The following is a 27,028-nucleotide window of genomic DNA, read 5'->3' as shown; positions in this document are numbered from 1 at the left end:
ATAGATTAATAATTATTCTCTCAAATAACTATTACTAACTAATATAATTAAGACCCCTACAAGTAATATTAAAATGCTCTAAATTTAATTTATTTGATTATTAAAGGTTTTACCTGAAATTGGTTTCTTTATAATTTTAGTTCAGGAAAATGTATTAAACAGTTTTTAATTAAATGAATTTTAATAATTAACCAGTACTTACGTATTAAAGTTTTATTCAATACAAATAAATAAAGTCTAGCATTTAATTTGTTAAAAAAAATATGAATAAACAAATTACCACAAATTAAAATTTTAAATAAAAATAAAATAGAATTGTCTTCTAATTTGTTTTGATTGATTATGACAAAATTTACGTTATAATTTAACATTTTACTAAAATGTTATAAAGATAAATTGATGAATTTTGCTTTTAACTAATAATTAATTTACTGTATATTCCATCGAAATTATTTCCTTTTTAACAAAAAATGAATAGGTAATTGCTTTGACCATAAATAATTTTTAAAAGAAACAAAGCTAAATTAAATATATAACAAACAAACAAAAAATTACACTATATAATGAAAATTTATACTGTTCAATATTAAAAAGATTAAATTAGTAAAGCAGAACCAAGAATATTCAAGTATAGAGGGTCTTATATTTAATCTATATATTTTTTAGTTAAATAAAGCATTGCAAAACTTATAGCCAATCCAAATACATAATCAGATAAAAATAAAGTTGAAAAATAAGATAGAATCCAAATATTTGCATCATAAGACTACTATCCTGATATTACTACCAATATACTATAGTAGCAAAATATCAAAAATAGACTGGTTATTATTACTCCAAATATTTTTAATTTTTATCTGAAGTATAATAGCATAAGTATAGTGGTAACTATTTATATAATTACAGTTGAAACTATACTTAAAACTAGAACTTAAACTACGCTTAACTTGACTCCAAAAACAGAATTTATAGCTAAAAGCCAAATCAGTCTATTGTAGTATATTGTGAATCTTAGAACTCTAGATACTTTATTATTGTAAATTATGAATGTCTAAAAAAATATATGATAGGCAAGTGCTGCCCTAATTATTGTCTCTTTTTACAAATAGAGTTATAATTTCTCTTTTGCTTTTAAAAATAAGGTCAGTTCAATTTCTTTTTACCTTTTTTAGTCAATTTTTTTTTAATCATTTTAATTTAAATCACAAGCTTTTTAATCTTAAATTTCATTTTTATGCTATATTTTCATAGCTTCTTCATCGGTTTAATTATTATTTATAATCGGAATTTCTTATTTTAGTTACCAATTATTGAAATTTTAAGTTTAAGTTTTTAAAATATTTTCTTCTTAATTTGTAAATTAATCTAATTAAATCTAATCTGTTTTTAGTAAAAAATTATGATCTACTATATAGTTTGACTAAGGTGTTTACTAGAAATTATCGTAATCTTCTTGAGTAAATAATTTATTAACGTCTATTTACTAAGAAGTTTTTCCTTCAATTTAAGGAGTATTATTATTATTATTATTTTCATGATTTGAACTATTATTATTTTAATTAATTGATAGTGTTTTGTTATTTTCTATAGTAGGAGTTATGTTTTCCATATTAACTTAATTTTCAGGAGTAATTTGAAGTTATTATTAACTAATTTACTAATGATTTTGATATTTTTTATCAAGATTTGAAGATTATATTGAATAGTCTTACTTGAATTACTTTTTAGTATTGAACACAAAGTTTTAGATATCATTTTTCTAATAATTTTCTTTTTCATCAATCTTTTAAAAATCTGTAGAAATTTGAGATGAATTAATTTCCTGAAGATCTCTAAGTGACTTTTTTTCTTCTAATTATCCATTACTTTCATTTAAGTCAATTCTTATCATTTCTTATTATGTTTTTAACTTTGTTCCTTACTTAATTGTATTTTGAGTAACTATTTTATTATCTTATTGTGATTTTTCACCAAATTTTTTTTCTTTATCATTTTAATTTTATTCCTAGATTTATTATGATATATTTTTGTTACTTTCCTAATTTTAGGATACATTTTATTGAATTATTTAATCATTTAGATTTAATTTTTCACTCAAAACTTTAGTCTAATAATCGATATGGTATTCTGAATTACCATTTTAAACTTCCTCTCTTATATTTTATTAAATAATATTTAAACTTGTCAAATGCTCACTATTATAATTGATAATAGGTGTATTTTAAACTATTTAATTGTTAAAGTATACCTTGTCTCCTTTAGCAAATATGCTTTTTTTATTAAATTCCAAACTAACCTTATTAATATTATTGTTGTTATTATTATTATTATTATTATTAACCTCTTAATCTTCAAAATGTTCTTATGTTTTTTATGAATTGATTAGGCTGAGAACATTATTACTTAATTTATTTTATTGAGTTCGTAAATTTTTAATTTACATAAATAAGCTTTCTTAACCAATAGTTTAGGATTCTCCTTTTTTATAATCATAAAATAAGAATGCCTTTTTTAAATCTTTACGTTCGTCAAGCTTATCATATTTATATCCAATAATTAGGAGTGCAATAAAAAATATATTAAGCCCTATTATCGTCCAGATTGGTGCATATTCATACCAATTACTTAAATGGAATATTCTCCAAAAACCTTCTCCATTAAAGATGTCTTAAACATTTTGGTTATTAAAGAGGTCTGTAATATCTGTTATAATAGATGTAGGGTCAGGAGTTTTACAAGAGCAATTAACTATTCTTTACTAATTAATTATCTTGATTGAAGTTTTACAACTATTAGATACCCATTACCCATTTAAATTTCTCTAAATGCATTACAGTTTTTCATCTTAAGTTGGGAATTATAACTAAAAAGGCCCTGGTAAATTTGCATCTGCAGTAGAAAGTTATCTTCTTCTTTTATCGTCTTCTAGTATTTTAGGTATAATTATTGGATATGTTTTTTGAAGAAGACTTAATTATTATGGGGTAGATTTTGAATAATATTGCTCATTTATTTATTATAATTCATCCCTATATAAAGGATGAGTAGTTGGCCATGTCTAAATTAAAACATAATAACTTTAGCTATACTAAGATTGGTCAGGCTCAATTTTGCTATCGTCATAATACTTAGACAATAAAGTGATATAGTTTACCCTATCTACTAAAAGGGAATCTCCTTCAGTAATTACTTGAATTGGCTACTAATTCACAATCATTGTTTCTGCTATACCCTACATGATGTTGTTTGATTATTCGATAGCATTCTGGCAGTTATCAGGTGTCCAATTATTCAAGTTATTCATATCCTTCATATAATTCTAAATAATAGAAGATAATATTTCTTAATAATACTATCTTTGTTGATTATCTAATTGAGATTAATTAATTTTTTGTAAAATATTTTAAACTTGTTTTTCAATAGCATTTACAGACGCTAAAGAAGAACTCAAAGTTATTTTTATTTTTGATTATTTTATCCTAATATTAATTTAAGTTGAAAGCAAGTAAACTTAGTCATCTTCATTTTGCCAAGATGAGTCTATTAGCTATTGAATTATCTAATTTTTTAACTAGTTAATGCTATCTGAGGGAATATAGTTTAGATTTTAAGATTCATAGTATTCCACTGCATTAGTGATATATTAATATCCAAAAACTTAAATAGACTTTGTAGATTATTATTAAGTTTAAATGTATTGGTTTTATAGGTATTTCTCATATTCAGCTTAGCTCCAATTATTATCTTGAATTGTAGCTGTCTGTGTAAAATTAGATCTAAGGTTATTAGGTCCAATTGTAATAACCATAACTATAATATTTCCTGGAGGTAAATATGCAGTGATTTATGTATTTTACGAAATTAGGCTTAGCATTCTTCTGTTCACAATTATCCCTGAGGTTTATATTTCTTAGTCTTACTATTCCTTGCTAGAGTAATAGAAAAATTAATACTAAGTATCTTACCCATTCAAATTACAGCTATTTACAGATATAGTAATTATTTGAAAAGCAGCTTAAGGACCTTGATTAGAATAAAAAAATTAAATTAAAGTAAATCAATTCAATAAAAAATTTTGAAAATTACTTAAAGCTAGCTTACATCCTTAAGGAGGTTATCTTATTTGCATAACATATGTATTTGAAGAAAAAATTTAATCTAAAGTTTAATCATAAACTTAAAATTAAATTTAAAAATTGTTTTGAACAGTCATATCTAAATTTGGAAAGAGATCTTAAATAATGAATGATAATTTATTAGAAATCGATTCAATTGTTTTCTTTTTTTAAGTAAGAGAATTTAAAATAATTGCTTTGTAGGTTTATGACTGATTTGTTATGTATAAATTAGTTTCATATTTTAGTTCAATGAAAATAATATCTTAATAGTTAATTTATTATAAGGAATTCATATCAGTAACTATAGTGAGCTAAGTTTATCCAGTATCTAGCTTTGTTACAGCAATTTGCTATGCATTTGGATTAGTATTTCTTTTGGCTAGTATGAATATAGTAAATTTTCCATTCAAATTAAATGTTTTAGGATTTACTTGTAGAGTTAAAGAGGATCCCAAAACGATAATATTTTAATTGCGATCTTTGCATTCTGTTTGAGTGTCTTCCGAAATACAATACCATTATAATTAAAACTAACTAATATCTAGGATTGTGACATCGTTATCAACCAAGTTAGCTTTAATCGTTAAGCCTTTATTTGGAAAGAAATTCGAGATAACTTTCTAATCCACATCTAAACTAAACGAGCTCAAATATTAAACTGCAAGTTATAATGTAGATACTGTATTTTATGCAGATGCTATAAGCTATTTTTTAAATATTAAAATCATTTTAGTTTAGCATTTTATCTTCTTAAATTTGAATAAAGAATAAAGTTTTAACTGAATAAAAAATAAATACCTAAATAAAGATAATTTATTCTGTCATGACACTAGAACCTATAATTTAAAGTTTAGAATTATAACGGTCTTATAATAGCTAAGAAGACACAGAAAAAGTTGTAGCAGGATATATAATATAGCTAAATTAAATTTATTTTAAGACAGTATCTGATAAAAATGAGACATTAGTTTCAAAGCTATCTTTAAAGTTAGATGTAAAAAATAAATCATTATACTCGATTCTGATATTTTATGAATTTTAACTTGTAAAAACTATTTCGACTATGTCTTTAGTATTATATCCTAAAAAGGAGCACTCAACACTTACCTAAAGTACAGATTTATCTATAAATTATTAAGTTGTCATTTGTAATCCATTTTATGATGAGCAAGGATCAAAAGTTATCTAAGGTACAGAGGAATTTACTATTTCGCACTTTATATTTCCGCTGCTAGCTTAAAAAATGCTAGAAAGATTATTTATTGTGTTAATCTATATCTTTAAATTACTTTCAGATAGTGAAGCAAAAACTTTTGATTATTCAAAATAGCATATTTTAGATATATAACCTAGTTATGATCCTATAAATGTTTCTGTGGTTGTTGCAACACTTCCTTATTATAAAGATTTATAAAGCGGAATTCCATTAAATACTAAAATCTAAGTAGAATCTATAATAGGAGCTTTTAAAATATTAGTTTAATCTAATTTCTAGGCTATATTTAAAAAGGGATGTTATACAAAAATAAATGAAATAGTGAATTAAAAGATTGCTATGAAAAGAAAATTAATTTACTAAGCATTATAATAAACTGATTTTGCTAGGATTACCGAATGTAGCAGCCACCATATTTTAAATCACTTGCATCAAAAACTCCATAAATTTATTAAGTATCTTTAATAAGAATAGAGCAGTTGTCATAAGATAAACTAAATGCACTGTTAATATCTTGAGAAGTTGTTTTTTAAATACCAATTATTTGATTAAAGGTTATGACTATGCTCTATAAACCTGATCCAACGCGAGTTGTATAATAGAGGACAGTATTATCACAATCTTATTAAATATATTTGCATTAGTATTAATAAATGAATTCATAATTTACTTCCATTGCAAACGCATAAACCATTATCTACCTAATAGTGTTCATTACAAATTTGGCATTGTTATTGATAACAGTTCTTACAGTTTTAACCACATTTTTTACAGCTTTAAAAGGAATCTTGATAAAAACCATCTGCACAATAACAGAATGGTAGAACTGTATTATCCATACATTATAAACAAAAGTTATTACTGCACTATAAACACGAAGGAGAGCATGATTATAGTAGTCTCTCTTTCTTTATAAATACTTGATCCTGTTCTTCAATTCTCTCTTTGATTAAATTTTATTCTTATTTGGCAAAAGAACAAAGAATAACTCCTAGAAGTATGAAAAAAACTATGTTTTTAATTTTGTTCATAAATTTAAGTAAAGCTTATACTTTTTTGATATTTTAATTAATTTAATTTTTGTAATATAGCTATTCGCAAATATTATTTAATCTAAGGTGCAAAAAATTTGATTTTTCAATTAATTTCAATCTAATAGGCTTGTATCTTAGTTAATTACATTATTAAGTTAAAAAAGTATATTAGCTACTAAAGTAGTGTAATCTCAGTTTAAAATAAGTATCTATAACAGCACTCAGAAGGAACAACTATTTTGTTGTTAAAAGAAAATAAAAAACTAATTTAAATAGTTATAAAAGTAGCAAATTTAAATAAATATACATTTAAAAGCTTTTAGAGCTTTGGATCAGCCATAAATTTTAAAAGTTCTTGTATATTTGACTTTTTATAATCTTCTTGTTAAAGGATTTTGAGTTAACTATAATATCCTATTTACTAGCTGGGATTTACCATTAAAACATTCAAATATTTCGCAAATATTCAATAAAAACAAATATAATTGGTTTTATTAAATAAGAAAAAAACATAAATTTTTACAAAAAAATAAGAAAAATATTTATTTTTCAATTCAATTAATTTATTTCCATAAACTGATTCAAAAATATATTAGCGACTCTCACCTAATTTTAATTTTTTCTTTACGCTGCTCGCGATTTGATTTTTAATTTAAAGTAAACAAAATTTAGTATTTTTAGTTTATAAATAATCTTAGTTAATAGACCCCAAAAGTGTATCTATAATTGATATTATAATAAATAATATTTACTTGATTATTATATTTTAAGTTTAGATTAGAGAATACTATTTACAAATTAAATTAAAAAGTTATTATTAATATTTACAATATAACTCATTATAAATGCTCTAATTTATAGCTTTTATTAATTTAAAATACAAACAAATAACTTGATTTGAAAATTATTATTCCCAAAAGAAAATAAGCTAAATTAAGTATAAAACAAACAAATAATTACAGTAAATAATGAATATTTTTTATAAAATTCACTATTAAAAAGCTTAGATTAGTAAAGCAGAACCTAGAATATTCAAGTATAGAGGGTCTTATATTTTTTCTATATATTTTCTACTTAAATAAAAAAAGGCAAAACTTATAGCCAATCCGAAGATATAATCAGATAAAATCAAAGTTGAAAAATAAGAGAGAATCCACATATTTGCATCATAAGGCTACTATCCTGAAATTACTACCAGTATACTATAGTAGCAAAATAGCAAAAATATGCTGGTTATTATTACTCCAAATACTTTTAATTTTTATCTGAAGTATAATAGCATAAGTAAAGTGGTAACTACTTATATAATTACTGTTGAAACTATACTTAAAACTAGAACTTAAACTACACTTAACTTAACTCCAAAAACCGAATTTATTGTTAAAAGCCAAATCAGTCTATTATAATATATAGTGAATCTTAGAACTCTAGATACTTTATTATCATATATTATGAATGTCTAAAAAAACATATGATAGGCAAGTGTTGCCCTAGTTATTGTCTCTTTTTATAAATAGAGTTATAATTTCTCTTTTGCATTTAAAAATAAACTCCGTTCAATTTCTTTTTACCTTTTTTTGTCAAGCTTTTTTTATTCATTTATATCCAAATCACAAGCTTTTTAATCTGAACTTTCATTTTTATGATCTATTTTCATAGCTTCTTCATCGTTTTAATTATTATTAATTATTGGAGTCTCTTATTTTAATTACTAAATATTTGAATTTTAAATTTATAAAATATTTTCTTCTTATTTCGTAAATTATTCTAATTGAATCTAATCAGTATTAAGTAAAAAATTTTTCTCAGCTTTACTGTTTGGTTAAGGTGTTTGCTAGAAATTATCGCAATCGTCTTCTTCTTAAATAAATAATTTTTTAATGTCTATGTGTTATATTTACTAGACTTGTGATTCCAACTATGGAGTTTTTCCATCAATTTAAGGAGTATTATTATTTTCAATATCTGAGCTATCATTACTTTACTTGATATTAATACTTGGTCTTTTATTATTTTCAATATCTGGAGTGACATTTTCCAAATTAATTTAATTTTAAGGTGTGATTTGAATTTATTATAAACCAGATTACTGTTGATCTTGAGATTTTTAATCAAGATTTGAAGAATATATTGAATAATCTTGCTCTTCGTAAATAAGGAATTCATCTTTTTTGAATTATTTTTTGATATCGAATTAAAAGTTTTCAATAGCATTTTACTAATAATTTTCTCTTTCATCGATTTTTTAAAAATCAGAAGAAATGTGAGATAAATTTTTAATTTCCTTAAGATCATTATGTGAATGTTTTTATTATTCCTATTCTTTGTTTTCATTCAAATCTATATTTATAATTTAATATTAGTTACTTGATTTGATTTCTTAATTAATTCTATTTTGATTATTATTTTCAATATCCTAAAGAGATTTTTCACCAAATGCTTTTTATTTATCATTTTAATTTTATTCTTAGCCTTACTATGATAAGCTTTTGTTAAATTTCAAAGTTTAGGATTCATTTTCTATAATTATTTAATTATTCTAAGTTGATTTTTCATTCGAAACTTTGTTTTAATTATCAATAAGTTATTCTTAATAATCATTTTAACCTTCTTGTCTTATATTTTATTAAATCAAATTTACGCTTGTCAAATTTTCACTATTATAACTGTTAATAGGTGTTTTTTGGGCTATTTAATTGTTAGAGTGTACCTTTTCTCCTTCAGCAATTATGCTTTTTTTATTAAATTCCAAACTAATTTTATTAATATTGTTTTTGTTATTGTTAATATTATTAATAGCATCTTAATCTTCAAATTATTCTTGTGTTTTTTATGTATTTAGTCGGCTGATAGGATTGTTACTTAATTTATTTTATGTAGTTCGTTAATTCTTAATTTACATAAATAGGTTTTCTTAACCTACAGTTTATGATTATCCTATTTTAGAATCATAAAATAAGAATGCTTTTTTTAAATATTTGGCTTTGTCAAGTTTATCATATTTGTATCCAATAACTAGGAGTGCAATAAAAAATATATTAAGTGCAATTATTGTCCAGATTGGTGCATATTCATACCAATTATTTAAATGGAATATTCTCCAAAAACCTTCTCCATTAAAGATGTCTTAAATATTTTGGTTTTCAAAAAGCTCAGAAATATCTGTTAGTATAGATGTTGGGTCAGGAGTTTAACATGAGCAATTAACAACTCTTTTCTGCTTAATAAACTTGATGGTAGTTTTACAACTACTAGATACCCATTTCCCATTTAAATTTCTCTAAATACATTATAGCTTTTCATCTTAAGTTGGGAATTATAACTAAAAAGGCCCAGGCAAATTCGCATTTGCAGTAGAGAGTTACCTTCTTCTTTTATCATCTTCTAGAATTTTAGGTATCATAATTGGGTATGTTTTTTGAAGAAGACTTAATTATTATGGGGTAGATTTTGAATAATATTGCTCATTTATTTATTTTAATTCATCCCTATATAAAGGATGAGTAGTTGGCCATGTCTAAATTAAAACAAAGTAACTTTAGCTATACTAAGACTGGCCAGGCTCAATTTTTATATCGTCGTAATACTTAGACAATAAAGTTATATAGTCTACCTTGTCAACTAAAAGGGAGACATCTTCAGCAATTACTTGAATTGGCTACTAATTAACAATCATTGTTTAAGCTATACCTTACATTATATTGTTTGATTACTAAATAGCATTCTGGCAGTTACCTGTTGTCCAATTATTCAAGTTATTCATGTTCTTCATATAATTCTAAGTAACTGAAGATAATATTTCTTAATAATACTATCTTTGTTGATTATTTAACTGAGATTAATTAATTTTTTGTAAAATATTTTAAACTTCTTTCTCATTAGCATTTACAAATGCTTATGAAGAACTTGAAGATATTTTTATTTTTGATTATTTTATCCTAATATTAATTTAAGTTGAAAGCAAGTAAACTTAGTCATCTTCATTTTGCCAAGATGAATCTATTAGTTATTGAGTTATCTAGTTTTTTAACTAATTAGTGCTATCTGAAGGAATGTAGTTTGAATTTTTAGACTCATAATACTCCACTGCATTTGCGATATATTAATATCCAAAAACTTAAATAGATTTTGTTGATTATTATTAAATTGAATCATATTGGTTTTATATGTATTTCTCATACTCAACTTAGCTCCAATTATTGTCTTGAATTGTAGCTGCTTGTGTAAAATTAGATCTAAGGTTATTAGGTCCTACTGTGACTACCATAACTATGATATTTCCAGGTGGTAAATGTGCCGTGACTTATGTGTTTTATGAAATTATGCTTAGCATTCTTCTGTTAACAATTATTCCTGAGGTTTTTATTTCTTAGTCTTATTATTCCTAGCTAGAGTAAAAGAAAAATTAATATTGAGTATCTTGCCCATTTAAATTGCAGCTGTTTACAGATATAGTAATTGTTTGAAATACAGCTAAGGAACCTTTATTAAAAAAATTAAATTAAAAAAATGAGTTTTATTTCGTATTTTTAAAATTTACTTAAAGCTAGCTTACATCCTTAAGGAGGTTATCTAATTTGCATAGCATATGTATTTGAAGAAAGAGTATCATCTATGGTTAAGTCATAAACTTAAAACTAAATTGAAAAATTATTTTGAGCTATCACATCTAAATTTGGAAAGAGATCTTAAATAATGAAAGATAGCTTATTAGAAATTGACTCATACGTTTTCTATGCTTAAGTTAGAGAATTTAAAATATTAGCTTTGTAGGTGCATGTCTGATTTGTTGTGTATAAATTGGTTTCATATTTTAGTTCAATGAAAACAATATCTTAATAGTTAATCAATTATAAGGAATTCATATCAGTTACTGTATTGAACTAAGTTTATCCTGTGTCTAGCTTTGTGACTGCAATTTGCTATGTATTCGGATTATTATTTCTTCTCGCTAGTATGAAAAGAGTAAATTTTCCATTTAAATTAAATGTTTTAGGACTTATTTGTGCAGTTAAAGATGATTATATTGAGATAACATTTTAATTACGATCCTTGCATTATGTTTGAGTATCTTCAGAAATACAATACCATTATAATTAAAACTAACTAATATCTTGGGTTGTGACATCGTTATCAATCAAGCTAGCTTTAATCGTTAAGCTTTTACTTGGAAAGAAATTAGAGATAACTTTTTAATCCACATCTAAACTAAACGAGCTCAAATATGAAACAGCAAGTTATAATGTAGATACTGTATTTTATGTAGATGCAATAATCTATTTTTTAAATATTAAAATTATTTTAGTTTAACACTTTATTTGTTTAAAAAATAAAATATCAAACTGTAGAAAAAATACCGAAATAAATATGTATTATTCTGTGATGATATTAGAACCTGGAATTTAAAAAGTACAATTATAACTGTCTTATAATAACTAATAGGATGCAGCAAAATTTGAAGGTGGATATATATTTTAGCTAATTTAAATTTAGTCTAAGACAGTATCTGAAAAAAATGAGACTTTAGTTTCAAAATTGTCTTTAAAAGAAGATGTATAAAATAAATCTTGATACTCAATTCTAACATTTTATGAATTTTAACTTGTAAAAACTATATCGACTATGTCTTTAGCTTTTTATCCTAAAAAAGAGCACTCAACACTTACCTAAAGCGTAGATTAATCTACAAATTTTTAAGTTGAAATTAGTAATCCATTTTATGCTGAGCAAGGATCAAAGGTTATGGAAGGTACTGAGGAATTTACTATTTCGCACTTTATATTTCCGCTGCCAGCCTAAAAAATGTCATACATATTTTATATCGCAGTAATTTATATAGATAAATTTTATTCTGTTAGTGAAGCAAAAATTTTTGATTATTAAAAATAACATATTTTAGGTATATAAGCTAGTTATGATCCTATCTAAGTTTCTGTGGTTGTTGCAGTAACTCCTTATTATAGAGGTTTATAAATCGGAATTCCATTAAATATCAAAATCTAAGTAGAATCTATTTTCGGGGCTTTTAATAAATTACTTTAATCTAGTTTGGAAGCTTTATTTAAAAAGGAATATAATTATTAAATAAGTTAAATAGTGAATTAAAAGATTTCTATGAAAATAAAATTAATTTACTAAGCATTATGATAAACTAATTTTGCTAGGATTATCGAATGTAGCAGCCACCATATTGTAAATCACCTGCATCAAAAACACCATAGATTTATTAGGTGTCTTTAGTAAGAATAGAGCAATTGTCATAAGATAAAGTAAATGCACTATTAATATCTTTAGAAGTTGTTTTTTAAATTCCAATTATCTGATTAAAGGTAATAACTATGCTTTATAAATCTTGTCCAACTTGAGTTGTATAATACAGTACAGTATTATCGCAATCTTATTAAATATTTTTATATTAGTATTAATAAATAAATAAATAATTTACTTCCATCACAAACGCATAAACCACCAACTACCTTATAGTGCTCATTACAGATTTAGCATTGTTATTAATGGAGACAAGTCTTACAGTTTTCACCACATTTTTGACAATTTAAAGAGGTATCTAGAAAGAAGCCTTCTCTACAATTACAATCAGGAAGAACTCTATCAACTGCACACTATAAACAATAACTATTGTTGCATAAAATACAATTACTAAAGCATTGTTATAGTTGTCTATCTTTCTTCATTATCATAAATTGGTCTTGTTCTTTGGCTCTCTCTTTGATTAAACTTTATTCTTATTTGGCAAAGGAATAAACAACCACTCCTAGAAATATGAAGAAAACTTTTTTTTTAATTTCGTTCATCAATTTAAGTAAAGCTTATAATTTTTTGATATTTTAGTTAATTTAATTATTATAATATAGCTAATTCCAAATCTTTTTTAATCTGAGATCTTTAGAAATTAGATTTATAAATTAGCTTTCATTCTAATAAGTTTATTTCTTTGTTAACTGTATTATCAAATTTAAAAAACCAAATTAGCTACTAAAATAGTGTAATCTCAAAAAAAAAAATTTATTTTTTAATTGCAAGAGAAGTAAATTAAATTATATAAATATCTATTCAGTTTGCAATAGGAATTTATAATAGCTCTTAACAGTAGCAACTATCTTGTAATAAAAAAAAACATATAAAAATAGATTTAAATATTATGAAAATAGCCAATTTAAAATTACAAAATGTTTTAAAAGCTTTTAGAGCTAGGGATAAGTCATAAATTTGATGAATTCTTGTATGTTTTACTTTTTATAATCTTATTGGTAAAATATTTGGAATTAATTATAATACTTGATTTACTAGCTGGGATTTACCATAAAAAATTTCAAATATTTCGCATTGATTCATTAAAAAGAAATTTAATTGGTTTTATTAAAAAAGAAAGCAAAATAACAAAAAAATAAGAAAAATATCTGTTTTTCAATTTAATTAATTTGTTTCTATAAACTAATTCAAAGATATAATAGCTACTCTCCCCTAATTTAAATCTATCCGCTGCTCGCGAATTGTTTTTTAATTTATAATTAACAGAATTTTACATTTAGAGTTTACAAATAATCTTAATTAATATGCTTTTAAGGCATATGTATTAGTGAATTGATTAAATTGAATTTTTATATACACAAGGGAAAATATTTTATAAAACTAAAAGTTAAAATAAATAAGTAAGTAATAGTTGATTATTAAAATAAATAAGTATTTACTTCGTTATTATATTTTAAGATTAGGTAAGAGAATACTATATACAAATTAAATTAAAAATTAATTACAAATATTTAGCTAATAACGCATTATTAATGCAATAAATTAGAACTTTTATTAATTTAAAATACCAAGCAAATAGCGTGATTTTTCGGTTAAAGAACTTAATTAAATTTTTAGAAAATTCAAATAAGTAAATAAATATTATAAAATTCAAATATTTTCTAATAAATTCAAATTGAAATGGTTGTTAAGCTTTGAAAGCTCAAATATTTTTTAGGCTTCAAAAACTATTTTTTAGGGATTAATAAATTTAATTGAAGAAATTTCGTCTTGATTAAAAATTCCTTTGTACTTACTATCAATTCTCCCTTTTTATTCTAGTTGATATATTGTATTTATAAGTCTTGTTGTTCTCGGATATAATTGCCAATATTCTTTCATAAATAATTAAGTAGAGTCTTTTTTAAAAAGACGTTGTTTATCCTTTTCTACAATAACATATTAGATTGATCTACAAGCAGCATATACTTCAGCATATCGAATTTCTTCCCAATTTAGCTTTTCTTGGTAGTTTTAGTCATTTACAAATTTACTCCACAGTTTGTTACTCACAAAAGCTGGAGTGTAATAAGTCCAATAATCTTCAATTTCTATGGAAGCGCCACCATAATCTATTAAAAGAAGTTAGATTTAAGCATTTTAAAGATCATTTTCCTTTTTAACAGTCAGGATTATATTTTATGGCTTAATATCGCTATGGAATATAGGTTTATGTTCTCCGCTATTTGGATCTTTAAAGCTAAGAAAGGATTCTATAGCATTTATGATATTTAAAAGTACTTGATAAGTAAATTCATCACTAAGTCTGTAATTATTTTTTATACTATCTTATTTTAAATTGAATAAATTGCACAAGCCATACTCCATAAATAAAATCTATTAATCTATATCTTAACCGAATAGCGAAGGCATGTATTAGCTCTGAAATGTTTACATAATGAAAAGCTCACGAACAAACTCATCTTATTTTTTAATTTTTTTACCAGCAGCTGGCAAAATATTTATTGCTTCTCTTTTTTAAGAGCTAATCATAAAATTAATTTTTTCTCTATGATTTGAAGAAAGAAAAATTCCTTGACTGTTTAGCTGCGATGCACTTTCTAAAGTTGAAAAATTATTACTGCTACTTCTGATTGATTAATCAGATAATTACTTTTGGCTTAAGAAAATATCAGTTTTTTGTTATGAGGAACTTAGTGGCAAAATATCATCAAATTCCATTTCATTGCTTATTTAAATTCCTTATTACTATGTATCGTTAGATGTTTCAGATGTAATTTAATACTTTGGTGAATTAAATGGTTATTCAATAGGTGTTATTTCCTATAAATTTAAATTACTTTAATTAAAAAAGTATAAATCTACTTTTCCAAAACTCCCATTATCAATGTTGCTATGAAAGTAAAATTAAATGTTTGGAGTTTACCCATTTTGATATAAATTAGCTATTTTTTTTTTAAATAGGGTCATTTATAATGCAAAGTTATCAACTGATGGAAAAATATTTCCAAATTGATTTATTTTTGTTTTTAATTCCATACCTGAGTCATTAATAGTATAATTCTCATCTTGATATATTGGATTACTAGTAATATCAGTATTTTATAAATGTTTACTCACTAATCTTTATTGAGGAATTTCAGACTCTTCGAATTCAGGGATTAAACTTAAAGGACCATTTAATTTCATTTTAGTGTTTTGCTTATTTTATATTTAAATTTATTTCTATCTCTGTATTATATCATTCATTTAATTTCCCTTTTTAACTTTAAAAAATTAATTAAAATAAATAAATAAATAAAATATAAATCAACTGTCGCTAATCAACAAATTAATTAAATACTTGTTTTTGAAAAGCTTTTTATTTTTGAGGTCCATTTAAATGATTAAGCTTAAAAGCAATGAGAAGTTCTCAAAGACTCTCCTTAAATATCCATCATAGTTCTCAAGACTTTTTAACCCGTTAACGTGTCTCTTATTTTAAATTCTATTTACGAAGGCATTTATATTTCTTTAGCAGTTATTTCAAATGGATTAGCATTTATTTATGGAGGACTTTGTATTTATAATATTTGGCCTTCTTATGCAGGATGAGTTTCAGATTTTTTAGTTTTTTCTTTTTTCTTCTTTTTTTCACCTAAGCGAGATCTCTCTCTTACCCTACTTTTATCTCTTTAATCTACCAATAAGTTTCTATCAAAATTTAAGCTATTATTAACATCAATAAATTAATTTTAATTTTTACTAGGTAAATTAATATTGAGATCGAAGTTTAAATTATCATCAGATTGTATTTCATTTGTCTCTAAGCCTCTGTATTAAATTGGTGGTTAAATATCAAGATCTAATTTTGATTTAGTTTGTTTATTTAATAGTGGGCTTTAAATTATTATTTAACTCTTCGATTGATTTTACAGTAGCTTCTCCTTTAATGAATATTATTACAAAGTACCAAATTTTTGATCATCTTATTCTGATAAATCTTGTTCTTCTTCATCAAAGCTTTATGCTGAAGAAACATTTTTATTTTTTTTAAATATTGGATGTTAAGATAAATAGCCTTCTCTTGTTAATTACTAAAAGCCACCTTCTTTCACTTTATCTTGGTTAAAGACTCCTTACTAATATCTTCTTTAAACACCACCTATAGCAGGAAGTTTATTTTCATTTTATTGATCTAAAGAAGAAACCTTAGGCTTATCATAAAATTAAACGTTCTAAGATTATAAATTATTAAATATATTTTATGATTGGTTTTAATTATTAAATCCAAAACCTAACAAATTATTATTATTATTACTATTATTATTTCCAAAACCAAACAAATTATTGTTATTATTAATATTATTATTGGTATTAATAATTGGAAGTTAAGGTGGTGAAGGAATGTTTTACTATTACTATTAAAATTAAGGAGGAGCATATATTTGATATTAATTCTAATTTTAATTTTAAGAATTGTTGAGAAAATTAGAATTATTTTATGGAATATTTTATTAAAGGTTAAGACTAGGAGGAGTAGGAATTTAATTCATATTAAAATTAGGCATAAGAAATGCACTAGGAGGAGCAGGTACTTAGTTAGCATTAAAAAAATATGGGGCAGTAATTAAATTTGTTTATTCTTATTTATTTTTCTATTAATTTTATTTAAATTACTATTAAGGCTATTATTATGGTTGTTAAAATTATTATTATTACTATTGCTAATTCTGCAAATATTAATTCTAACCTTATTATTAAACATATTATGGTTGGATATAGTTGAAATTGTTAGATTATATTGGAGGCATTTTTTGCATCTAGCTTTTTTGATTACTTGGTGCGTGGCTTGACGAGTAATAATCTTGAGCAAGTTTCTGCATTTAGAAACCCCTCTTTTACTGCATTTATTACTATTTTTACTTATCAAATAATATTGAGTCATCTTCATTAAAAATCTCTTCATATCCTTGCTGTTGTTCATTTTAATTTCTAAAATTTCTTCCAATCACTTGCAATCCTTCTTATTAACCATTATTTTAACTCAGTGTGTCAATATTCTATTGCTGTCTACTATTTTAAGATTAATTTTGCTACATTTTTACTGCTTGTAAAATTCTATCTGAAATGATATGCTTTTTTTATTTGATAGATAACCTAATTATTAATCTTAAATTATCGATTAATAGTTTTTATTAAAAAAATTATTAGAATTTCGTAATTAATTAAATTAATTATAAAAGTTGGTGATGCAAATCAATTTTATAAGATTGAGATACATATATTTTAAGTAGAGACAAAAGCTCGATCATAATTTAGCTTTATTTAGTGAATTTCTGATTATTACCAAACTTTAATATGTCATTTCTCAATTTAAAATTTGTTTTTATTTAAAAATATTTTAATTTTCTAAAAATAAAAAAATTCATTTTTAATTAACATTAAAATTTTTTTAATTAAATTTACTTAATAAATTTATCATTTATTTATACATAAATATTTTACTAGACATAAAAATTATATTTTAGTTAAGAAAAACTATATTTTTTGGTATTTGAAAGTTTTCCAAAATGAAATAAAACTTTTGATGAAAAAATCTATCTCTTAGACACTCACTAAAAATTATAAAGCACAAACTACTTTATTAGATATTTAAAAAAATAATTTATTATTTTAAATTTAATTGGTTCAAATAATATTGGAGCAAACATAAAATTCTAAAAACTATTTTGAAATTTATTTGGTGTTTAATGCATATGTTTTAATATAATTTTCTATAACAACCTTTGTAATATGATAGGATTTATTTACATCGATAATAAATAATAAAATAATACAATAATATAAATTTAATAAATATTTATTTACAAATCAGTATTAACAAAATTGGTTAGTTATTATTTTTTTTAAGAATATTTATTTTAGATTTTTAAATATTTAAAATTGGTTGAATATATATGTGATTTTTTGAGATCAAATATTTTAAATTACTTAGTAAAATTTTGAAATTTCAAATATTTTTTCTTGGTTAAAATCTATTCTTTAGTTAATAGAATAAAAATCTTAGTTATTAAATACATTTTTATAGTCGCTGAATATTTTGTAGTCTTAAATGCTTTAGTAAACTTTTTCAAGTATTTTGCAAGTTTTTGGATAGCTTACTTCATACTATCTGATAAATATTTAGCAATTTTCTTTTTTAAATAAATCTTTATGTCTTTCCTCTAACATAAGATATTAGACAGTCCTGCACGCTGCATAAACTTCTGCATATCTAACTTCTGGCCAAGTTAGGAAGTCTTATTTGAACTTGGAATTTACTAATCTCTCCCATAAGTATGGACTAACAAAAGCTGGAGTGTAATAAGACCAGTAGTCTTCCAATTCAAAGGATGCTCCACCAAAATCAATCAGCATTAATTTAATTTCTGATTAGTTTGTTTACTTATTTTTTTTTATAGTTAAAACTATGTTTTAAGGTTTTATGTCGCTGTGAAAGAGTGGCTGTGATTTCTATTTACTATCATTGTAGTTTGAAAGCATGGATTCTATAGCTTAAATTATATTAACTAAAATGGAAAATGTGAAGTGATCATCAAGCTTGTACCCTCTTTTTAATGAATCCTATTTGAGATCATATAAACTGCATAATCCTAGTTCTATGTACAGTATTCTTTGATCTATGTCTTAGCCAATTAATTTAGGCATCATATCAAATTAAACAGTTTGCATTATATACAGTTCACGTACAAACTCATTAAAATTCTTTATCATTTTTCCAGCAACAGGTAAAATTAGTTATTCTTATTAATAATTATATTATTTATTTATTGAAAGTTGTTTAGCTTTCGCTCTTATTTTATTCATTATTGGAGTATTTTAAATATCACTATTAATTGAAGTATCAACTAGCTTTGAATTTTGCAATCTATTTCCATTTGAGTCTTCCTTTGTTGATTCGTGCGATCTTTATTATTTTAGTTAAATTGTATTCTAATTTAATTCTAATTACTTCACTTGTCTTTCAAAATCTCCAATTTCGTTTTCTGTTGACTAAAAATAAGTAGAAGATTTCTTATAATATGCATCTTTTTGTTCTATGTTCCTATGAGAACCTCCATTTTACTTTTCATTCTTCTGAATTTCTTATTTAGACGGGATTTTATTTTCAAATTCTAGTAGGTATAAGTCTACCTAACCAAAACTCCCTGAATCTAACTTGCAATAATACTAAAAATTTTAATCACTGCTATTACTATCTATTATGCTTTTTTATTATACAGAGTAGATATTACTCAAGTCACTGAAGGTTTCAGCTGATTGTAGCAGCTATAAATTTTAAGAAATATTTTGCTATTCTATGTTTATTTCCAAGCTTGTTGATTTGGTGTAATTTTGTGCTTTGCTGTTAGTATTATTTTGAATTTAATTATTGCTATCTTGTTGAATTTTGTTTTTAGAATTTTGATAAAAATTTTAAAGTGCTCCCTTTCTCACTATTTGTATTATAGTAATAATAAGCTTATTTATAGAAATGTAAATGTAAGTAATTATTTACAAGTTGAAGTAAATTATTAAAGCTTCTAGCTCCATTTAAAAGAGTTCTGTGTTATGTAAAGAGATGTTTTCATAGATTCATTTTAAATGTCTTGCATAGATCTTTGCTAAGAGTTTATCTTATTAGATAGCAGCAGGTCTCTTTAGTAAGAAAAATAATCAGAATTTTATTAACTGCTCTTTTCATTTTCGCTTTCATCATATGATCTCTTCCTTGACCTTTTCATTGTAATTTATCCTATTTTAAATTCTGGAATTATTTTTTAAGATATTGAAGCATAATTTTCTTGCTCAACGTCCATTTCATCTATATTTTCTTCATCACTCTTCGCAGGTATTTTTTTTAATGTTTACGAATTTGGAATTTCTTAAAATGACCTTCTAATAGGCTAAATATCAGTAAGAGTTTTAGACTCTTTTGATATAAGATAATGCTAACCTTATGATTAGGGCTTAATAAGAGAAAAAGATCTTTATCTTTACTAAACTACTTTATTACTTTTAATTGGCTCTTTACTCTTCTCAGATCGCTTTGATTTAATTAAACTTATACTTGCTGTCTATGGAGAAGTGCTTCTAGAAGATTTGGATTTTATTTGTTCCCATTCCTTCATTTATTTTTTTGAAAAGCACTTATCCCAATATGCATGATCTACCTACTTCATAATATTAGATAAAGCGGCAAGCTACACATTAAACTAACGATTTTGCTAAATCTAAGAAAATTCTTTCTTTAATGAATTGATTCGCTCATTAGATTTTGATTCCTAATTGTTTTACTAAATCCTTTCCCTAGATCGTTATTTACTCATTTCAAATAACCAAATAATCTCTCACTTTAGAATTAATTATTAAAAAATATATTTTTTGTTCTTTTTTGATTTACATTTGATGCAATTTCAACCAACACTAATTACATAAATTTTTGAGTAAAGACTTTAATACAAAAATTAATATATTAAATAATTCTTTGGATTAACTTTATTTATTGCAATCTATCAGATATATCAAGTGGATAATCTATATATAAAACATTTGTTACTTCATCATTGAAAAGTTTTATAAACTCAGTTAATATTTTAAGATCAAAACATAATAAATATTTTTTACAGTAAAACTTGATAAAATTTACCTAGAATAAACTTAATCTTATTTTTATGCTTGAAATTTATACAACTAAAAAATAGATCGAACATAAAAGTCTAATGCATTTATTTATTTATGAATTATTTGTCTTTCAGATATTGACCACTTCATAAATTTTAGAAATTTGGTAGAGCTTTACTACATCGAACTAAATTTTTAAATTAGTTAATTACTGAAGATTTAATTTTGAATCGCTTAATATTTCTTTATAATTATTGTCTAATTTTGATATATTACTGAATTCAAACAATTTATCAATAATATAACAGGTCTTTGGATAATCATTTTAATATTTATTTATAAAACTTTTATAGTTTTCTTTTTTAAAACTTTCTTCATCATTTTTGTCTATGATAATGTATTAAATAGTTCTACATGCTGCATAGAATTCAGCATATCTTATTTCTTACCAGCTTAATTTTTCTTTTTTATGTGTTCCTTCTATTGCTTTATTCCATAGCTCCTAACAAACAAAAGCAGGTGTATAGTAAGACCAGTAATCCTGTATATCGCTTGATGATCCTCCAAAATCTATAAGAAGAAGTTTAATTTCAGGAGACTTATCCTCTAAATGCTAAGTCGCTGTCAAAATGATATTTTAAGGTTTAATATCACTATGAAAAATAGGAAAAGGAGTTTGTGTTTTAGGATTAATATTTCCTAAAAGCGATTCTATGGCATTAAATATATTAATCAATACCTAAAAGGTAAATTCATCAGTAAGCTTATAATTATTGATTTAGCTGTCTATTTTAAGATTATACAAATTACAGAGTCCTAATTCAAGAAAAATAATTTATTCTTCAATATCTTATTCTATGATTTTTGGCTTGTAAGTGCTACTTATCTAATTCATAATAAAGAGTTCACGGATAAATTCTTCTTTATTACTAAATTTCTTACCTGCAACAGGAAAATATTGCTATTTATTATTACTAGCAATAGTTGAAGATATTAATATACTTTCATTATTATCTCTACTTGATATAGTATTAGATATTTTATTTTCATCAACAATTAATGTAGATGCCAAGGTATTATTCTTAGAATTCTTAGACCCTAGAGACTAACTTGATAAATTGAATTCACTCATTTTATTTTTAAAGCTCCTCAGATTGTAAGAGTATTCCTTTTATTTAAATGGATATAAAGTTTATTACATATTTATAGATTATTCAATTTCCATATCTTCTATTTTTATATCTTGTTATATTGAATTGTTAAGAAATTATTATTCAATCTCACAAAAATAAAGATCAACTTATCCAAAACTACCTTTATCTAGTTAACAGTATAAATGAAATACATTCTAATTTTTATCTTTGTTATTAATATATGTGTCAATTAATCTAAGTATGTTAGATGTAAAGTCTTAAATTGTTTTAAAATCTTTAAAAGATCTTTATAGGTTTTATATATTAAAATTTGAAAATGATTTCACCTTTTGATTTGCCTTTTTCAGGTTTCTTATAAACATAGCCTTTTCCTTATTCTGTTTTTTAACTCCCTTCTTAACTAATTAATACAAAATTATTTTATATTAACAATCTAGAAATTAAGCATAAACATACTTGTTTTTATCATTGACTGGGCTTTGGATAGCCACTTAAATGATCTCTAGCTTAAAAAATAAGATGTTTTGATTGATTCATCTAAAACTTAGGGAAATTAATTTATTGTTTTAGGTCTTTCTCTCTTTCTCTTTTTTGAATCAGCAACACTACTTTTATTTTTCTAGCTATCAAGTTATCTTGACTTCACTTTTTTAGTAGATTGTGTTATTGATTTTTTAGCAGTTTATATTTGCTTTGTGGTTTTAAATAAGTTTAGCTCAATTTATCTATCTTTAATCTATGCAGATTCCTTTAAATTATCATTTTTAATTATAGTTTTTTACTTTTTTAATGATTAAATACTTAAATCATCTAATTGTTATTTCAATTAACTAGATTACATTTGTTAGTTGCTAAATGATTAACTAAATTACATTGGTGAGTTGCTAAATGGTTAACTATATTACATTTGTGATGGTAAACCAGATAACTTATTAATTTATTAAATCTATTTTTATTCTATTTCCATTTAACCTTCTTCATCTTCGTCTTCATAATTATATTAATCAGAATTGGGATAATCTTATTCATTTTAATCTTCAATTTAATATTCAACTTTTGATTATTTTTTTTTATTTATTTTTTTTAAAATTCTTTTTTAACCTTATGGCTTCTAATTGCCACTCGGATATTTCTACTTGGCCTATTCTTAAATCTTAAAATTATCATTGAACTACCTTGATTTCAAAAACTCTGGCAGTTATTATATTTATTCTTTCAAAGGATTTAAGAATTATTTTATCTTACCCATATCTATCAAATATATTATTTATTTTTGATGAAATTATTACTATTGGTTAATTAATTAATTATCTAATTAATTTATAGACACTAAATATTATCAAAAATCTTCTACAAGCAGTATATATTTAAAAGAAGAGTAAAATTATCAAAGTATTTGATTATAAGTCTTAAATTATAAAAATATTTAAGGAACAAATGAATTTTATCAATAAATTATCAGGTTTTAAATTACAACTAATAAAAATTATCTCCTTTAAACCAGAAAAAATTTAATGCAATTTAGATTTTCTTTAGAATTTTTGACATAAAATAAATTATACTGAGTAATAAATAAAATATACAAAATATTAGGGGTGGACTCAAATTGAAATTTTCCAAAAATTAAAATTTGGTTGAAAATTCTGCTTTACTGTATAAATTAATATCTAATTTTGGCTGTATATTTAATATTCTCTATTTTATAATGCAAAACAGAATATTAAGTCCATCCCTTGCAATTAGCCAAGTTTTACTTCTAATTCTTTCTTTCAAAAAGTGCATATAATTATTTTAATTTTAAAATTTATTTTAATACTTTATAATTTAATTTTATTTCTTTGATTAGTTTGTTACGAATTGTTAATTAAAATTTTATTTATTTGTTAAAATGTAAATTTTTCATTTTTAATTAATTATTTTATAAAATTTAGAAATTTAAAACAACTTAGATTAGTCAAAGTAAATGGGATAATGATTTAATTTACTACATTCAGATATTTCATCCTCATATAAAATATCTCTGTAATCGCTGAAAATCAAAAAACTTTTATTTTTTATAAGCACATTTTCTAATATCCTACAAGTTTTTGGATAGCTTTGACTGTATTTTTCTATAAATTTTCCTGTATTTTCTTTCTTAAACAAATTGGATTCTAAACTTTCTATAAGCAAAAACTAAACAGATCTGCAAGCAGCATATATTTCAGCATATCTTACTTAAGGCCAAGTTAAATACTCCCAGTTATTCTTAGAGTTTACAAGCTTTTGCCAAAGTTGGTTGCAAACGAAGGCTGGTGTATAATAAGACCAATAATCATCAAGCTAAAAGGAAGCACCTCCATAATCTATTAAAATTAGCTAAGTATTCAATAATTAATCTTCAGATTTTTTTACAGTAAGCATAATATTTTAAGGCTTGATATCACTATGAAATAATGGTTGTTATTTTTTTTCTTTCTAATTATAATTTTTTAATAAGCTTTCTACAGCTTGAATAAGATTTATGAGAATTGAATAAGTGAATTCATCAGTAAAATCATATTCATTTTAAATGCTGTCAATTTTTAAATCATACAAATTGCATAATCCTAACTCCATAAACAATATTTAGTTATCTACATCATAATTCAGTAATTTAGGCATATACTCACAATTAACTGTTTCCATTATATATAGTTCACGAATAAACTCACTTTAAACATTAATCTATTTACCCGCTACAGGTAATAATTGTTTTTTCATATTTGAAGTGCTTTATTACAAACTTAAATGACTATTTTACCAAGTTTAGTTTTCTTTAGAAGTCTTTTACTGAAGTCCGCCTTCAGAAAACATGCTATTTTAGTAATCAGCTGATGAGTTTGTAAAAATATAATCACTTTTCTGTTTTAGCATTTAGATTGAGTTTTAAATTGTTTCATTACTTGCTTGAGTTGAATAAGATTAGTTAGAATTTTACGAAGAAAGGAGCAAATTTTATTATTAAATTTATAAATTTTCTTTTAAAATGTAATCTATTTCAATGAAGTATAAATCAACTTTGCCAAAACTTCCTTTATCTAATTACTTAAAATGCTTCATAATCTGATGGGTTAAAACATTATCTTTTTTTTCTTACTATCTTTTCTATGTATCTTAAATATAATATTAAATATTGGCAAAATTTTCAAAAGATTCAAACATCTATGAAATGCTTTATTAATCACAACCATTCTGTGTAATACTTTCATAAATATTTTGCTATTATTTAAAGTCTTATTAGATCTAAAAATTATTTTTTTGTTTCAAATTTTATTAATTCAAAGCCTGTTTATCTTATGCATTGATCATCCCTTTTTTAACTATTTCATATATAAGTAGTTTAATTTAATATTTATTATAAGTAATAAACAATACAAGTATTTGATGGGTATTTTAAATTCGTACTCCATTTAAAAGATTAGTTTTTTATATGATGTGATGTTTGTAAAGAATTATCCACAATATCTTTCATGTTTCTTTTCTTCTGAATCACATTTTACTACAGAGGATTTTTTCCAGTAATAGAAAAATAAAGTTCTTTTGATTATTGATCCTCTTCATCTTCATTGTAAGATCTCTATCTTGTTCTCCTTTTGCTTTCTTCATTTTCTTCTTATCTCGTTCCAAATCTTATAATTTTCTTATTATCTATCTTACTTTTCTCTTTATCATATTATTCTATTTTCTTACTTTCTTAATCCTTTGTATCTAAAAAGCTTAGTTTTTATGAAGTTTCTAAACTAATATCTGACGAAGAGCTATCGCTATAATTAGACCATTAATTCTCAATATTATGCTAATAATATTTATCAGCTTCAATCTAAACTTAAAGATCATCGTTTCTTATAATAGATGCAAACTGCTACAAAACAGGTAAATCTTAAACTTTTTTTGGTTTATTTGAACAAGTTTTCTTAATCATTTAATGGATAAACTCTCGAAAGAATAATTGATTTCCAAAATATAAAAAAGAGAGCTTTCTTTTGTTTTAATTAAATTTCCAAAAATTAATATTAATAATAGCCAGGAATCTAATACAAATAGAAATTCAATTAATCAGGAATCTAATACAAATAATCATTATGTCTACATCAAGTAGCAAAAAAAAAATGGTATGATACTTTTATTAAATTATTTATTTTAAAGAGAATCTTTTATTAATTTTTAAAAACATGTTTTATATAAAAAAATAAAAAATAAAGTCATAAAATAAATCAATTATGATACATTAATTTTCATTCAAATAAGAATTTAATTAAAATTTTAATTTTAAATTATTTTATTTGAATTAAAATAATATTTCTTATTAATAAATAATATAAATAAATATAAAATAATTCATTTTATCTTAAATTAAAAAAATTAATTCATATTTTAATTTTATAACTTTATTCTTGTTTTGCTGATTGATTTTTAATTAATTTTTAATAATTATTTAAAGAAATACCAAATATTCTAATTAAATTGAGTATTTTTGACAAGAATTTATAGATTTTTAAGATATAAAAAAGCCATAAAATAACTTTATAAGCACTTTTTTTTACATTTGACTAAATAAAATCTTTCGGT

General features: G+C 23.2%; 6 protein-coding genes across 6 annotated transcripts; all 6 read right to left on the bottom strand. All coding sequences in view use genetic code 6, as the record gives it.

Moving 5' to 3' along the window:
* Positions 1–580: 580 nt before the first annotated feature.
* TTHERM_00085330 (transmembrane protein, putative) lies at positions 581–6,815 on the bottom strand (the record flags this gene model as incomplete). The annotated part of the gene is made up of 5 exons (XM_001012680.2): positions 581–4,023; positions 4,087–4,822; positions 4,917–5,614; positions 5,695–5,955; positions 6,005–6,815. The coding sequence occupies 5 exons, from the start codon at positions 6,813–6,815 to the stop codon at positions 581–583; spliced, it is 5,949 nt and encodes a 1,982-aa protein (XP_001012680.2).
* A 541-nt stretch (positions 6,816–7,356) lies between these two features.
* On the bottom strand, positions 7,357–13,237 carry TTHERM_00085340 (transmembrane protein, putative; the record flags this gene model as incomplete). The annotated part of the gene is made up of 5 exons (XM_001012681.2): positions 12,814–13,237; positions 12,504–12,764; positions 11,726–12,423; positions 10,909–11,644; positions 7,357–10,850 (listed from the first exon to the last, which is right to left on the bottom strand). Exons 1-5 carry the CDS (start codon positions 13,178–13,180, stop codon positions 7,357–7,359), a joined length of 5,556 nt encoding a protein of 1,851 aa, XP_001012681.2. The 5' UTR covers positions 13,181–13,237.
* Positions 13,238–14,288: 1,051 nt separating this feature from the next.
* On the bottom strand, positions 14,289–17,824 carry TTHERM_000085339 (kinase domain protein; the record flags this gene model as incomplete). Its single annotated transcript, XM_012796773.1, has 2 exons — positions 15,982–17,824; positions 14,289–15,904 (listed from the first exon to the last, which is right to left on the bottom strand). Exons 1-2 carry the CDS (start codon positions 17,717–17,719, stop codon positions 14,289–14,291), a joined length of 3,354 nt encoding a protein of 1,117 aa, XP_012652227.1. The 5' UTR covers positions 17,720–17,824.
* A 769-nt stretch (positions 17,825–18,593) lies between these two features.
* On the bottom strand, positions 18,594–20,989 carry TTHERM_00085350 (kinase domain protein; the record flags this gene model as incomplete). The annotated part of the gene is made up of 2 exons (XM_001012682.1): positions 18,594–20,116; positions 20,179–20,989. The coding sequence occupies 2 exons, from the start codon at positions 20,987–20,989 to the stop codon at positions 18,594–18,596; spliced, it is 2,334 nt and encodes a 777-aa protein (XP_001012682.1).
* Positions 20,990–21,414: 425 nt separating this feature from the next.
* TTHERM_000085349 (kinase domain protein) lies at positions 21,415–22,800 on the bottom strand (the record flags this gene model as incomplete). The annotated part of the gene is made up of 1 exon (XM_012796772.1): positions 21,415–22,800. One exon carries the CDS (start codon positions 22,798–22,800, stop codon positions 21,415–21,417), a length of 1,386 nt encoding a protein of 461 aa, XP_012652226.1.
* A 1,537-nt stretch (positions 22,801–24,337) lies between these two features.
* TTHERM_00085360 (hypothetical protein) lies at positions 24,338–26,471 on the bottom strand (the record flags this gene model as incomplete). The annotated part of the gene is made up of 2 exons (XM_001012683.2): positions 25,835–26,471; positions 24,338–25,779 (listed from the first exon to the last, which is right to left on the bottom strand). Exons 1-2 carry the CDS (start codon positions 26,379–26,381, stop codon positions 24,338–24,340), a joined length of 1,989 nt encoding a protein of 662 aa, XP_001012683.2. The 5' UTR covers positions 26,382–26,471.
* Positions 26,472–27,028: the final 557 nt, after the last annotated feature.

The sequence above is a fragment of the Tetrahymena thermophila genome, assembly GCF_000189635.1.
Source record: "Tetrahymena thermophila SB210 genomic scaffold scf_8254697, whole genome shotgun sequence".
Lineage (NCBI taxonomy): Eukaryota > Ciliophora > Oligohymenophorea > Hymenostomatida > Tetrahymenidae > Tetrahymena > Tetrahymena thermophila.
The sequence above is the reverse complement of the archived record's forward strand: the minus strand, read 5'-3'. Positions and strand labels throughout refer to the sequence as shown.